Source organism: Callorhinus ursinus, unplaced genomic scaffold (assembly GCF_003265705.2).
Source record: "Callorhinus ursinus isolate GAN/ISIS: 27379988/994484 unplaced genomic scaffold, GSC_fseal_2.0 scaffold24, whole genome shotgun sequence".
Lineage (NCBI taxonomy): Eukaryota > Metazoa > Chordata > Mammalia > Carnivora > Otariidae > Callorhinus > Callorhinus ursinus.
The window spans coordinates 28081174-28096638 of record NW_027397086.1 but is presented as its reverse complement, the minus strand read 5'-3'; the positions used below and the strand labels follow the sequence as shown (position 1 = coordinate 28096638).

General features: G+C 38.9%; 1 protein-coding gene across 1 annotated transcript in view; it reads left to right on the top strand.

Annotated features, from left to right (window-relative positions):
• STX17 (syntaxin 17) overlaps window positions 1–12366 on the top strand; it is a 65334-nt gene extending 52968 nt beyond the window's left edge. Inside the window, exons 7-8 of the mRNA XM_025888597.2 lie at window positions 5208–5294; window positions 6023–12366. Coding sequence (XP_025744382.1) covers window positions 5208–5294; window positions 6023–6262 — 327 coding nt within the window. The 3' untranslated portion in view covers window positions 6263–12366. The remainder of the gene's footprint in view (window positions 1–5207; window positions 5295–6022) is intronic.
• The last annotated feature ends 3099 nt before the right edge of the window (window positions 12367–15465 follow it).

Genomic DNA, 15465 nt, shown 5'->3' with positions numbered 1-15465 from the left:
ATATGCTGAACAAGTTTTGTCATATTTCCATATAAAATTTTTCAGTTTTTTGAGACCAACATTATCCTTCCTCACCCTATCCAACCTCATCATATTTTTTTCTTTTAAGGACTCTTAATTCTTTAATATGTTCCTTCTAGAATATGATTTCTAGGCTTTTCAATGCTAGTCCCTTCATCTGTTTGTTTTCTAGTTTTTGTATTTTTTCTTGAAATCTAATGCCTAAAATTGAACATCAGTAAATTGTTTAAAGCATTTTCCTTAGAAGCAAAATGCTTGAAGTTTCTGGATTAGGTGTCTGTATAATCTATCCATATACTTGCATCTAAAAGGGAATGATAGAAGAATCCCGAAATATATGTTGTTTCAGAATCGAGATTTATTCAGTTATTCTAACTCTCTGATGGAATGTAGTTTGTAAAATCTGTACATGTATGGTATATACAAATTATACATTTGTATTAAAATGTGTGAGTTGTAATGTATGTAAATTATACCTCAATAATAGTTGATTTAAGAAACTAAACATGTACAGAGTTCTTCTCATTCCAGACAAATACATTTCCCTTCCAGTGGGATGAGCACATGAAAGGAAAATTGAGGGCTTGTGGCCATTTAATAATTATATATCTGATTAGATTACGTAAGCAGCTCCTAACCCCTAATCTAAGGAAGATTTGTGTAGGAAGGCTTTGGCTATGGCCATAGTTCTATACAAATGTCCTATTTATAATAATCTCTGTGAGGACATGGAACAGAATGTATTAGGCAAAAGCTCAAAGGAGAACCACTGATTACTATTCCCGGGGTGATTGAGTTCTCATGACCACATGGTCAGGACTCACAGAAGCTCCATTTAGGCACCAAATGACTTGGGAACATAAGCAGAGTAACCACATCCTCTCATTATCATCACATGGACATGATAGTATCTAGACAAATTAACCATGTATTTTTGGAGAACTTTCTGTGTGCATAGGACTGTGTTAATAAGTAAGCTCAGTGAAGAATAGAGAACAGTTTAAAAAAAAAAAAACCTGTAGGATAGTCTTGATAATTGCATAACATTGTGAATGTACTTAATGCTACTAAATTGCACACTAAAAATGGTTAAAATTGTAAATTTTATATTATGTATTTTTTACCATAATGAAAAATGAACCTACAAAGCCATCAAGAGATCCAGGTGTGGTCCAATAATAATATCTAAGTGTCCTGCTTCAGTTTTCTTCAACCTTTATTGCTCGAGTGCCCTCTTCTCTTCCTGTACTTATGGAACTAGCCCTATTCCTTGTCAAGGGGAATTTAAAGAACTCTGGACCTGTCACTCAGTGGCATGTCACCCTTGCTGCTGGTCCAATTTTGCCTCTACCTTCTACCTTATTCCCTAGGCATAAAAACTGGGTTGTAGTGGATTCGATCAGATCAGATCAATTGGGTTTATTACCCACTTGACCTTAAGGTTGTTGTTGGACGGCAATGAACTTTGTAAAATTGATGGGAGGACTAAATGAGATAATGTCTGTTACTTCCCATCCCCTTTCCTTCCACTGACTCCAACTGCATTCCTGTCTTTGTCCCTCCCTTATAGGATTCCCTCTTTGGCTCCTTGCTTAGAGTTCTACCACTGTTACTTTTAGACTTGTACTAGTACTATAGTCCCTACAGTCCCCTCCTATTGCTGAATCCTGTGATATCAACATCCTACTTACCTACTCTGTTTATTGCCTACTCTAGGCCAGTATCATCCTGGACTCTATATATGGTAGTGCTTGTATGTTTCTGGGCTTTCCTGTATGTATTATTTATTGCCTATGATTAAGAATTATAGATTAGGTACTTTTAGACTTCAGAACCAGGATAGCCCAGTGTTAACCTGCATTGGCCAAGATCTAAGACTAGAGCTAGCCTTGAAAAATGGCTGTAATTGAGAGTCAGGAATAAAGGAAAATAACCACTTTTGGCAATAACTTCTTAAAGAAACCTGTAGCTTTTAGCACATTAGTAAAACTATGCAACTACTAGCAGGACTCCCCAAGGGAGAGCGTTTTTATTGATGTAAATAGATTTGGGGATGGATTTGTTGAAAGTATTACTGTTGCTTGATATAGAGGATGCTGGGTATACAAGTCTCCACAACAAGCATTCAAGGGAAAAACAGTTCATTAGTTTTGACTTAAATGCCCAAATTGCATTCTGCTTGACCAACATTAACTCAATAAATCACATTTTTTCCCAGAATCTTAGATGCTTCTATAACTGCTTATTAAGATTCAGTTATTTTTTCAGAAAGAATATTAAGGGGACCTAATTCACTATTTTTTAAAATGAAATCCATAGACATATTCTTAGTCTTTTGAGAATTCTTTTTTCTTTTACTAAGGTACTAAGGGAAGAGTATATTACTTTAGGGAAACACTAGTATCTTTCATATATGGGTTAACTCCCTATTAAAGGGGTGCTGAGAACATATATGAGGGGCCAAAGTCTAAAATGTCAAAAAGGGAGTTTGAAGATTATCAAGTGTGGGAGGCCCAGGCAGATGAAAGCAAACATAAGCAAATCAGAAGCAAAAAAGGGAGGTTGGTAGGTATAGGAAAATTATTTGGGGCCTGAGAAAAAGGAGACTATTGGCTATTTTCCCTCTACCCCTCAGCTCATCAAGATGTGGAGGTTGGTGATCACACCTGTGATTTATCTGTGAATACAGACTTTCAGGCAAGAGTGGAAAGTGTTAGGGATGTCCCAAATAGAAACAATGATGGAAATTCAGTGTGAGAAATCCCAACAGGTTGGATGTTGCTTGTGTTGGCACTTAATGCTTCTGTGGGTTGGAAGAAGAAAGCTAACATTAAAAAAATTTATTGTCTGAGGAAAATAAAAAGTGAATGAACGGCTAGAAGAGATCTAATGCCAAGAATTTTCAAGCCTCATTGGAAAACGTTAGTACACTTCTTAGAAAAGAAAGATTTTTGAGAAGATCAGGATGACTTTTTCTCCTCACATTCTACAGACCCTATCTCATTTTATCCTCACTTCAACTCTATGAGGTATATCATCATCCTCACTTGAGAGGTGAGAGTATTGACACCTGGAGAGCTTGAGTAATTTGTCCAAGGGCACACAGTGCTGGGATTTGAACACAGGACATCTGGCCAAGAAGGTTATGCCCTTAATCCAGTTGTGTACATATATTAGCGGTTTTTAAAGTGTGAGGATCATGGTCTTGCAGCATCACCTGGGAACTCATAAGACATGCAAATTCTCAGGCTTCACCTGAAGTTCTATGGAATCAGAAACTCTGGAGGTGGGACCCAGCAGTCTGTGCTTTAATAAGTCTTCTGGGCGATTCTGGTGCACACTCACATGTGAGAATCACTGTTGTCTTGGATGGAAATGTTAAAAGGAAAACTGATAAAGGATTTTTTTAGGGGTTGTGTTAGAGATGTCAAGATAGCAGTGGAGAATACAGGAATGAAGGGATACCATGAAAGGTCTACCAGGGAAAAGGTACATACTTGGTGTATGAGAAGGGAAGGAATGTCAATAATGCTCAAGGAAGCAACTGTGGGGAAAAAATTAGCTGTGTTGTGTTTCATGTTCTTGAATGATGGTTGGAGTTAGAAGAGTGTTATATCTGATTCAGTGTAAGTTAAGAGGGCAATCAGATGCTTCAGGATTCAAGTTGAATTATTTCACAGTCATTGTAGAAGTGGGATTTAGCTGGGATCAAAGAGGGATTCTTTCCTTTTTTCTGTGAATTAAAAAAAAAAAAAGAAAAACCTAGGGGCGCCTGGGTGGCTCAGTCGGTTAAGTGTCCAACTCTGGTTTTTGGCTCAGGTCATGATCTCAGGATCATGGACTCGAGCCCCATGTTGGGCTCTGCACTCAGCATGGAGTCTGCTTAAGACTCTCTCCTTCCTGTCCCTCTCCCCCTCCCCACCACATGCACATGCACTCTCTCTTTTTCTCTTTCTCTCTAAAATAAATAAATGAATCTTTAAAAACAAACAAAGAAACCCTAGTCTGTATATTGATGTGATGGGGTTACTTGAGTTTTATACATTTGTCAGAATTCATCATTCTGTACCCTTAAAATGGGTGCATATTATTGTATGTAAATTCTGTCTAAATTTTATTTAAAATGGGAATGTGTTCCTGTGGCAAGTAATGAATTCCCATCATTGGAGGTGTTTGAGCTGAGGCTCAGTAACCACTAGTGAGAAATGTAGTGGGGCTTCACACCTCTGAGGGGAAGATCATTCCTTCTACCCAGAGGTTCCATGAGTCACAGGTTCTGTTGTGTCAGTGCAGGTGTTGCCGTTTTTTGTAGAATGCTTTATTAATATCTTTGATCTGAAACATTTTAACTTGTAATGATTTTAAAATGTATTAAAGTGTACAGGTGTGAAACTCAGGACAGTAAATGCATTCACTGCTCCCTACCTCATATCACAAGTGAAGTTTTCATGACCGATCTCATTTTTAAAATGTATTGTATTCTCATTTTTAAAATGTAATCATTTATATTTATGGATCCAAGGGCATTTTACTTCTACGGCAAATTTACGTGTTTTAAGTCTTTGAATCTTCAAAGATAAGTTAAAGAGGTTTTTGTTCTTGTTTTTTTTTAAAAGATTTTATTTATTTATTTGACAGAGAGAGCGAGAGAGAGAACACAAGCAGGGGGAGTGGGAGAGGGAGAAGCAGGCTTCCCGCTGAGCAGGGATCCCGATGTGGGGCTCGATCCCAGGACCCTGGGATCGTGACCTGAGCCGAAGGCAGACGCTTAACGACTGAGCCACCCAGGCACCCCAGTTAAAGAGGTTTTTATGTTTGATTTTGTTTTTGTTTTTTATCATCAACCTCACCACGACATGTAAATGCTTATTTGGATTTTTCTTCTCTTACAAAGGAGATTCATTTGGAGAATAATATGTTTGTATGTTTGAATGAATTTTAGTGTGAGATGCTTTTTCCTATAAAGGTGCCACCCTTTTATTATCTAATAATTAAGTCACTCTTTTTTTTCTTTATACAAGTGAATTTGTACTTTCGACATAGTTTATCAGACGCTATTAATGAACCACTATTCAGACTGCAAGGCTGCAGTACATGGGATCCTGATTACAGGAATTAAAATAGTGTGTATTGGCTGAGTGCTGTTCCCCAGCAGGACCGCTCACTCATAATTCCTTTGCATCTAGTCTCAGCAGGAGAAGATTGACAGCATTGAAGACCATGTCAACAGAGCTGCTGTGAATGTTGAAGAGGGAACCAAAAACTTGGGGAAGGTAAGATTCTGCTCCTGCTGACAAATCAATGGTACTCTGGCTCCCAGGAATCTCTAGTATTAACCCAATTGATCTGCTCTCTTTAATGTGGAAGGAACCAGCAATTAAGGAAATAAGGAACAAACTGACACATAGTAGTGCAAGAAATCAGTGACTGTTGTAATATTCTACTCTAAGATTCATTCTGTTGGGCAAGAAATTTTTTTAGGGAATATACCAAAGCCCCGCTATAAGGCATTTTGGTGTCATAAGGGAATATTTGCAGAGGTTCAGGGAGTGAAGTAGAGAGGGTTGCCAGAATCCAGCAGGGGCAAGAGTGTAAGGATGTTAAGATGTAATCATCTTAACATCTCTTTCCCATAGAATATTGCTTTTAACCCTAGGTATACAGCACAGGATAATCTCTATGCAACATAAAAGCTTTGGGGGTATCTATAGCAGCTGAAACTGTTTAAATAAGTTTGCTATATAGTCAGTGGATTGATTGTTTTGCAAGTAAAATCAATTTGTAGTAGTCCACTTCTTGTAGCTCATTTCTCCAAGTTCTGAGATGGGGAGGAGCCATTGTAGTACCTGTGGAATACTCCCCCCCACCCCCCAATTTCTAAGGTTAATTATGTACCAAGAGTTAAAGAAGCATTGCCAGGAGTAATGAGAGGAAAATGCACATCACCACAGGCAGATATTCTCAACTCAATTTCTAAATTGAATTTTTTTTTTTTTAACAGGCTGCAAAATACAAGCTGGCAGCTCTGCCTGTGGCAGGTGCACTCATCGGAGGAGTGGTGGGGGGTCCGATTGGCCTCCTTGCAGGCTTCAAAGTGGCAGGAATTGCAGCTGCACTTGGTGGTGGGGTGTTGGGCTTCACAGGTGGAAAATTGATACAAAGGAAGAAGCAGAAAATGATGGAGAAGCTCACTTCCAGCTGTCCAGATCTTCCCAGCCAAACTGACAAAAAATGCAGTTAAAAACCAAACTTCAGTATTATTGGCACCAATATGTCTATCCTAACGAGGACCTTTGCTACTGTTGGACACTCAGTCAGCTTTTGGAACATGATTATATCAAGATAGTGGCTGTAGATGCTCAAATGGGATTGAACTGTGATAAGTAGATATATCTTTTTGTTTGCTGGAGTGTTAGTGGAGATGTTAGAGATTGAGGAGCCTGGGCTGAGGGTGTGTAATGTTGTCAGGTAAAGTTTAAAGACTGCCAAGGAGCAGATTTTTTTGCCTGGAAATGTGAAAAATGAATTTATAACTTTGATAAGGACTGGAGATGTATGGACATGATGGATTATGGAAGACTAGTCTATTCCATAACCCTGACTTGGAGACCCTAAGGCTAAGTGTATTCTAAATATGCTTATTTATCTCCTAAATATAGGAGGTTATTTAGGCCTGTTAACAAAGAAAAGAATGGGGAGTTCAGGAGCCTTTCTTATCAAATAAGGAAATCAGGATCTAGTAAGGGGCGCAGGTGAACTACACATAATGGAGTCCATTTGGTGAACCCTATTACAGTTTGGTCCATCTGTATTTTCTGGTGAACGACACTAATTGCGTAAGAAAATGGAAAGAGAGGTGCAACTTCTCTTTGAGATACTTTAATTTGTGACACTGGCTTCTTCTCTGAACTCTTTCTTCTGTCTCTTTAAATAAAGAACACAGAATCTCAAGTGATAGGGGACTATTAAGCCAGTCACTAAGCTTGGTCTGTCAGCCTGTCTCTTAACACCTCAGATCTAGTGCCCTCTGCCTTCCCTGCCTTGTAATTCTGCAAAGTTCTTTGACTTGTGGGGTGAATTCTACCCATGTGTAATGAGGACTTTTCTCATAATCTGTTTTCTTGTATTGTCTCCCATCGCTGTTCATCCTTTCCTGTAACCTCTAGGTTAAAGAGAGAAAGGAAGAGAAAGCTCCAAATATTTCCAACATTGTTAGTGTGAGGTAAAAAATAAAAGACAGGGGGACACCAGATCATTTCTTAGGGCATCTTAAAATTTCAAGAGACTGATGTATGGGCCACACAGGGAATCTGACCCTAAGTCTTTTCAGCTGGCCTTTTGGGGAGCTAAGAACTAGCTTTCTACCTCACTTCTGTTACTACCATCCTTTCCCCGGGCTTTGCTGTCTCTGTGCTTTGCTTTACTTTTCACAGCTGTTACTTCTTCCTAAGAAACATTCTTGCTCGTCTTTTCTCACATTGAAGATGATACACAAAGCCTGGTGCCAAGACTGATCCTGATGAAGGATTTGTGGTGCTAACCCCAACACTTGACATTGATAGCAAGCATGGCCCAGCCCAATCCAGTGTCTATCTCAAATAGCCAAAACAGGTAGCCTCATCCTGTACCCCCAGTTCATCTGAAATAGGAAGGAGCCACCTTTTGCCTTAATCTTTACCGTTTTCTGAGAGCAGAGAAATAGGCACCTTTACCACAAAATGTGTGAGCTCAGGAGCCAAACAGATTCCTCACGTCGTTGAATGGTTTATCACTTCTCTCTCATTGAGTTTACTCTTAATTTTTATTGTTTGCTTGCTACCTTTTACTTCTTTGTCTAATATAGATAGACCTTTCTCTCACACTTTTTTGGCTCTCACCAATGAAGTCTAATGAAGAGAAAGCACCATTTCTTACTGGCATTAAATAACTGGAAAATATCAAGTATTGCTATCTGCTGACTTGTATCTTCAGTGTGATGCCAAAAAGGAAGTGCTTTGAATAAGTGTCAGATTCTGATGCAGTATTTGATATTGGTTACCTGTAAGGTTAGGATAATTATTTTGGAACTCCACCTTTTTAAATAATTTCTGATCTTTGCTGTCCTTTAACACAGGGTATTCAAACTAGAACGAGGACTCATCCAAGGTGCTTATTTAAAACAAGATTGCTAAACTTCAGTCCCCTAGGTAACTCTGACAGTGGGCAGCCAATCTGGCCTGGTCAGCTAAAATTATAAATTTAAGGTATAGTTACATCAAGATTCAGCTGTATCATTGAATTCTGTAATTTCCAAGTATTCTCACCTTCAACGTGGCCCAGTCTTCATTGCTCCATATCATTCCCACTCTGCCAACCCACAATTGGCTACACTTTTTAGCCCACCATTTTTTTTTTTTAAAGGTTGATTTATTTATTTTAGAAAGAGAAAGCATGAGCGAGAGGGGCAGAGGGAGTCTTAAGCAGACTCCACACTGAGCGTAGAGCCTGATGTGGGGGCTCAGTCTCACAACCCTGAGTCGTGAGACCAAGAGTTGGACGCTTAACCGACTGTGCCACCCAGGTGCCCCTTACCCTTAGCCCACCATCATAATGGTACTAGGGACTCATTACCCTGTCAGGCTAGTTTTACACAGAAACTGGAGGAGAGAGGAGGCCTATTGTAATTGAAGCTTACATTTTGTTTGAGGATCTTGCATTTTTCATCACCCAGTTTGGGATACCACTGTATGTGCCCATATAGGAGTTTGATTTTTACTACTCATCAGGATTGGAATATTACTGCAGCAGTCTTCATGCTCAGGCAAATTGCAGTCCTTTTAAAAAGTTTTAATTTAAAATCACTCAGAAATTGTATCTAATTTCCCGATAATAGAATCTAATAGCTAACTTTTTATAGAAATTTCTAGAAGTGTTTAATCAACTATAAATTATATACCTATAAACTGTAAAGTGTTTAGAGATATGAATTAGTTAATATGACAGAGAAACCAATCTTAAACTGAATTTAATGCCCTAGGGTATCAGATTAAATTTATCTTCTCTGTGATTCATGTCTTATTTTTACTAGATTGAAGTTAGAAGATAAGGGTCACTTTAAGTTCTTAAAATTTACAGAGGTACAAACTTCCAGTTATCAAATTAAATCACAGGGGTGAAAAGTTCAGAATAGAGGGGGGGAAGGTAGAGGTTCATTTGAATAAAGTCAGTGCTTCTAAAGATCTCTTTTGTTTTTCTAAACTCTTTCTGATACAGTAATCTGAGAATTTCTCTGTAGAGCAGAGACTTTGAAACTTTGTGGTTGTAACCCACAGTAAAAAATGCATTTATATCAAAACTCAGAATATGTATAATGGCGAATACCATTATGTGTAGTGTACTCTGATGTTTTTTATTTCAGTTTTTAAAATACTGCCGGTTGCAACCTACTATATTGATTTCATAATCTACTAATGGGTTGTGACCCTTAGTTTGAAAAGAAGAAAACACCGTATGGAGGAACTGCTATCTATTGAATATCTTCTGTTTTCCAGGCACTTCACTAGGCATTTTACAGGTAAGGAAACTGAGTCTCAGAGAAGTTAAGTGACTTGCAGAGGGTTATTCAGCTGTAAAAGGTTGAAACCAGAGGGATGTTAACTAGGTCTCTTGAACTACAAAAATTTGTTACTCTCATACTATGCTGCTTCTGTATATAAAATTAAGGTAGGCCATTCATCCTGTTTCACCGAAATACTGATATATTCCATAAGGCAGGCTTGCTGTGAAATTACATGTGCTATTCGTTTGCAGTTTTTTTGTTTTTTTTTTTTTAATCTTTTGTCATGAAGTGTCCTGCAGCCTCAAAGTTTTTAATAGTGACTGATGTAGAAGTACCTAATTTGGTACTTTGCTGAATTTGGTCCTTAGACTGTAAAATTAAAAATGTTTCCATCCCACCTACACATCCCTACAAATTTCCTCGTATTCTATGGGTTATAGCCATCTCTTCAGCAGTCCTTTTTTGTATTAAAAATGAAACCTGTTTTTTTAATCTATCATAACTCATAGAATCAAATGATTACTGTCTTTTAAAATCATACTCTTGGGAAGCCACGTACTTACTGTAGGGACTTTAGTATTACTTAGAACATTTTTGAAACTTTTCTTTTGGAATTGCCTCCAAAGACATTTTGCAAACCACATAGAAGAGGCATCTCAGTGTTTATTAGTCACGGATTATACTCCCTTGTCCTTATGACCTCTCCTCTCATCCATTCTCAGTTTTGCTTTTCTTCTGTTGGTTTAGCTCTCCTACCCACCTACGCTGGAGCCAATAACCTAAGGGTGCCCAGACAGGGGGTATGCTGGCCAGAGTTCCTGGAGCAAGAACTTCTAGTTTATAGTGAAGCTGAATGCTGTAAAGGGAGGATCTTACAAGTCCAAAAACCTTTCTCTGTGGGCTGCCTGTAAGTGTTGTAAGTAGTTTGCACAGGACTAAGGACTGAATACTGGTAATATCAATCACAGGAAGGTGAGGAAGCCTAAAATGTAAGTATGTAATGTACAGCATTTCTCTGCAGTGAAGAACAGAAACCAAACCAAGCCATGCTTTGTGTTAACTTAAAACTGAAGGGTGTTTCTCAGGGTCTCCTTTGCCCTTTATTGCTGCCACATAAAAGCTGGGAGGAAGGATGGTGAAAAGCCTGGGGAAAAGCTCTCCTGTGAAATGGACATGTTGTTCTTTCGTATTAAAGTACAATGTGGCTTTGGCTCTCGGGTACTTATGAATGTTAGACCATGTTCCTAAGGAGTCATAGGACTAATAAAAGGCAGGAAAGCTTCCCTGGGAGCCTAAATTAATGTAAACAGTTCAGGTTCTGTTTGTGTTTTTAACAACATTTTGTTTCTAACAGGTGGTTCTTGCTATTTATATTCATTAATTTGACACCGTTTTACAGAGGAACTTCTTGGGTATTATAAACAATCAATGGCAAAAGATGAATATTATTATCCATGTCACCACTCTCAAAGAAATTTGTTTTTGGAGATAAGAAATATGTTTGTGCAAATTTAACAAAAGAAATAAATTGAATAAAAATTATTTGCCCAAGATCAAAGCTAGTTGGCACAACAGCTAGAATTATACCAAGGTCTAAGAAAAAAAAAATACCCTCGAAGTAATTTAACTAAGGTTTTGTTATGCCATATCAAGTTGCATGCTGAGGCTTATGGTCTTTCAGACCAGCTTAAATTCCAGATGAGGCAATAGCTATAGTGAAAAGAAAATTGGGGGATCAGGAGATCAGAGTGCTAATTTTGGCTCTGTCTCACACCTCTCTCCCATGGTAAGCTTTTTCTCAGTGGTGGCTGCCTTCTCCTATTCCAGCCAGGGACTTGCCAACCATAAACCTCAGTGGTTAGCAACTTGACACTCTTTATTCTTCATATCTAGCCTCTTATTGGGTCCTGTCAATTCTACTTTGAATGTTAGTTCCATCTATTTATAAATATATGCATGGTCATCACTCTAGTAAAAAACTCTTACCTCACACCCCCCACCTCATTTCCCCCAACTTTAAGCCATTCCTCACATCAGTGCCGCAAGAACGAGAACTAGGTCCCTCTTCCATTCTGCTGAAATATTTCCGGTGGCTCCCACTGAATACTCGATACAAGTTCAAATCCCTTAGGTTGGCATTCATAGCTTTCCATATTCTGGCCCCAGCTTTCTGTCTTCAAACTCAACTACTCGCCATCTGAAAATGCCACTGAGAATCAGACATTCCATAAAAATGATTTTAAGGTTTTTCTGTGGTGAAGTTAGGAACTGGTAATAAACTGTTTACATTTGTCTAGATGAAAATTCTGCAGTACTACATTTTACATAACTAGTCAGCCTAAAAGTTGTTTCTTAAGGAAAATCTTTTGTCCCCCTAGAAGAAATTACATTTAATTTCTTAACCTCTGAAACAATGTCAGTCTTGTCACCTGTGCTTCTGATAGCCAGAGCATGGGGATTTTTCTTCAGCAGCATAGATACTCCAGCCTTGAATGGACTATTGTCTAGCTCCTGTGAGAAATTTGACTAATAAATATTTGAGAAAAACAACTCAAGAGTACATGTTATTCATACATTTCTCAAGTACTTGAGATTTTCTTGGAATTATGGTTAATCATTAAAAAGATGTTTACCTGGGTTTCATTAATTAAACCCCCTATTAAACCCTTGATGTTAGCAAGGGTCAGCACAAGAAAAGACCAGTGGTGAGAATTCTACAAATTCTGTAAAGCTTACTGAATTCATTATGTTGTTGAGTGGTGCTTGTATAAGGAAACATGCAATAAATTCATTCAGCAAACCTTGAATTGAATGCCTGTTGTGTGTTGCATGCCAGGGCCATACATAGAAAAATATTAGACCTATAGAATCTACCCTTGTAAATCATTCAAGCTAATGAATTCAGGTACGTAAAGCAGGTAAATCACAGTAACATGTGGTAAGTATCTTAAAAGAGGAATAAACAGGATGAAGGGGCACAGAAGATGGAGTGATTTGCTTCCCGGAAGAGAAGGGGAAGGCTCTTAACAGTGTGTTAAGAGGTAGGCATGGGATAGGATCTTGACCACGGTCTCCAATACCCAAGTTCATGTACCTTTCCCAGTACCTGAAAGAAGGTTATGGCCGACTGAAGACAAGAGTTGTGGGCTTTGAGGTGGCAGAGGAATTCCATGTACAAAGGGTTGAAAACATGAAAGAGCAGTGTGCTCAGAGAAAACCAAGGAATTAAACTTGTGAGTGATGAGGCTGGTAGGATGGAAATATAGACTAGGGTGGTTATACGTGTTTTTAACTTAATTCTTTGTTTAAAGGAGTCGATGTGTTGCTTTCTATCAGATAAGACTGTTAGAACCCTTGGAGTTCTTCGTTTTGCCTCACCTTTGCCAGAGTTCTCGGTATATTTGGCATATTTGCTTTCCTTTCCCACATGCAAGAAGTGATGTGTGCTTTCTTGTCTCTCCATTGTGAGATCCCCTGCTTCATATTGAATGCCTGCTTTCTTCCTGTCCTGCTAGTCATTCCATAAATATTTATTGAAAACCCACTGAGAAAATAAATAGTCATGAAACTTAACCTGTTAGTGTCCAAGAGTTTTATGGTCCTGTTTTACATTTCTACAGTATTTAACCACTGCAATTCATTGGCTTCATTCACTTGTGGCGAATTCTGCAATGTTTTTTAATTTCATAGCTATAAACTTTGATTTGTGGTGGTGTGATCTCGCCAACTAGATTGTAAGCTGCTTTCAGGGCAGGGACTATATCATCTTCTTGGAATATTTTATGGCATGAAATATAGTGATGAGAAGGGGAAAAGAAATACCCCCCAAGAGTGACTTCCACATAATGAATGATGTCCTAGCATGTGTGTGGTGCCATCTTTCGGGGATATGCATGGAAATGTGAAAAAGTCTCCTAAGGCATTTCAAAACTTTGTTCAGTACTCACTTTTGTCTATTAACCTAGGACTGAGTGATGCAACAGAAGAAATCTGAAAAACACCTCCAGGACTTAGGAGCCACGAATTGAAAAATGAAGAATTTGGAGGTAAAGATATTTCTTTTTCCAGCTAAAAGTCTTGACCTAAAGAAGATACGGACATGAATCACTGAAGAAATGGTATGGAAATGTTGGGTTTATCTTCTGTATTACCATAGGATTGACGGGGTCAGAACAGTAGGCACCCAAGAAGGATTTACAATCTGATGGCCTAGTATTGAAACGGAGTAGCAGCAGGAATGTAATTGCTGTTAGGCAGGCAGGGACTGGAATCAAGAAAGGGCAGAGCGGAAGTTAAGAGGTAGGCATGAGACAGGATTTTGACCAAGGTCTCCAGTACCCAAGTTCATGTACTTTTCCCACCAAACAGCCTCTCAGTTGATAGGAATGAAAAGGAGTAAGGTGCGTGGCACTTTAAATTCTTCATGGACGCTAGTTCCTTTCTTTCGTCTCTGGGCTTAATTGTTGGTGCCAGACTGCTGCCTGTTACTGGGGTTAGGGTGAGGGTCAACAACTCAGGACTTCGTTAGCCTTCCCCTTCCCTGTTGATACCGTGCCTGTCTTCCAGGGTGGTCATGAAGATGAAAAAAATTAATAACATGTTAAGTGTCTGGAATGGAGGCTGGCTCCTGGTAACTGTACAAATATAAGTGGTGACTGTTCCTGTAATTGTTATTATTTTTTCCCCCCAAAGTTTAAAGGACCAGCACCATTAATGAAAAAGTATCATGGACCTACAAGAACAATGTTAGGGAGACACCTATAATGAGTGGAGACTTGATAGAAATACCGAGAATTCTTAAAATGACTTTTTAAAAAGGCTTATTATTAAGAATGTGGTATAGTGATGACAGATGACTGGTTGGGAGTAAATTGTTTTCATCTCTGGTGAGAATGATACCCAAACATGAAAATGTAGAACAGGGCCAGGTAGGAATAGGGTGGTGATACATCCCAGTTTGTCTGGGACAGTCTTGATTTACATCTGTTGTCCTAGGGCAGTTATTACTAATGCTTCCTTTCACTCTCAAATGTCCTGGTTTGGATGAAAAAATTACATGGTCACCCTACCTATAAGGGCAATGAAAAGAAGTGCGGAGCTGTTCCCTCCATCCCCCTCAGAAAAGCATCCATGTGTTAAAAGAATTTACTGTTTCTAGGCTTAGATAAAAAGCATCCTCCTAAGGTTAGTGGGAACTTGTAGATCTACGTGATTGTAAAGCACTACCAGTAATTTCTGAGGGACCAGAAAATAGAAAAGGTGCCAGAACACCGAGCTTGGGCAAAAGTCTAAAATTTAAGAGGTAAAAGTTCTATTTCAGAAGCCACAGACCAGGTAATTTACCTTATAATCTAGTAAAATTCTGAAATAGACTATTAAACAGTATGTTAAATTGGAAAGCCATGCTCATTATGAAGGTATGAAGAATTGGTCAATCAGAATAGATGCCCTTTTGGGCAGTGGTTAGGGCAAGAAAACAATCATAGTATCAGGCTTCCAAGATTGGTCTGGTCCTCCCTGTGTCATGTACAAGTGTACAAATGGCATCAGAGAGTGGCCATGCAGCTTCCTTCCCGTCACCCGTCCCAATAAGTAAAATGAGACACAGCACAGACGGGCAAGCACATGATCGTCTGACTGGCCCAGAGCTGGCAAAAACAACAGAGCCGCAGTTCTTAGCAGTGCTTTGCTATTACAGCAAGGTATTTTTTTAAGATTTATTTCTTTGAGAGAGAGAGTGGGAGGGGCAGAGGGAGAGAATCCTCAAGCTGATTCCCTGCTGAGTGCGGAACCCCATGCAGGGCTCTGTTCCCCCCGACCCTGAGATCACGACCTGAGCCAAAATCGAGTCGGATGCTTAACTGACTGCAGCACCTAGGTGCCCCTAGAGTAAGATGTTTGAGAAA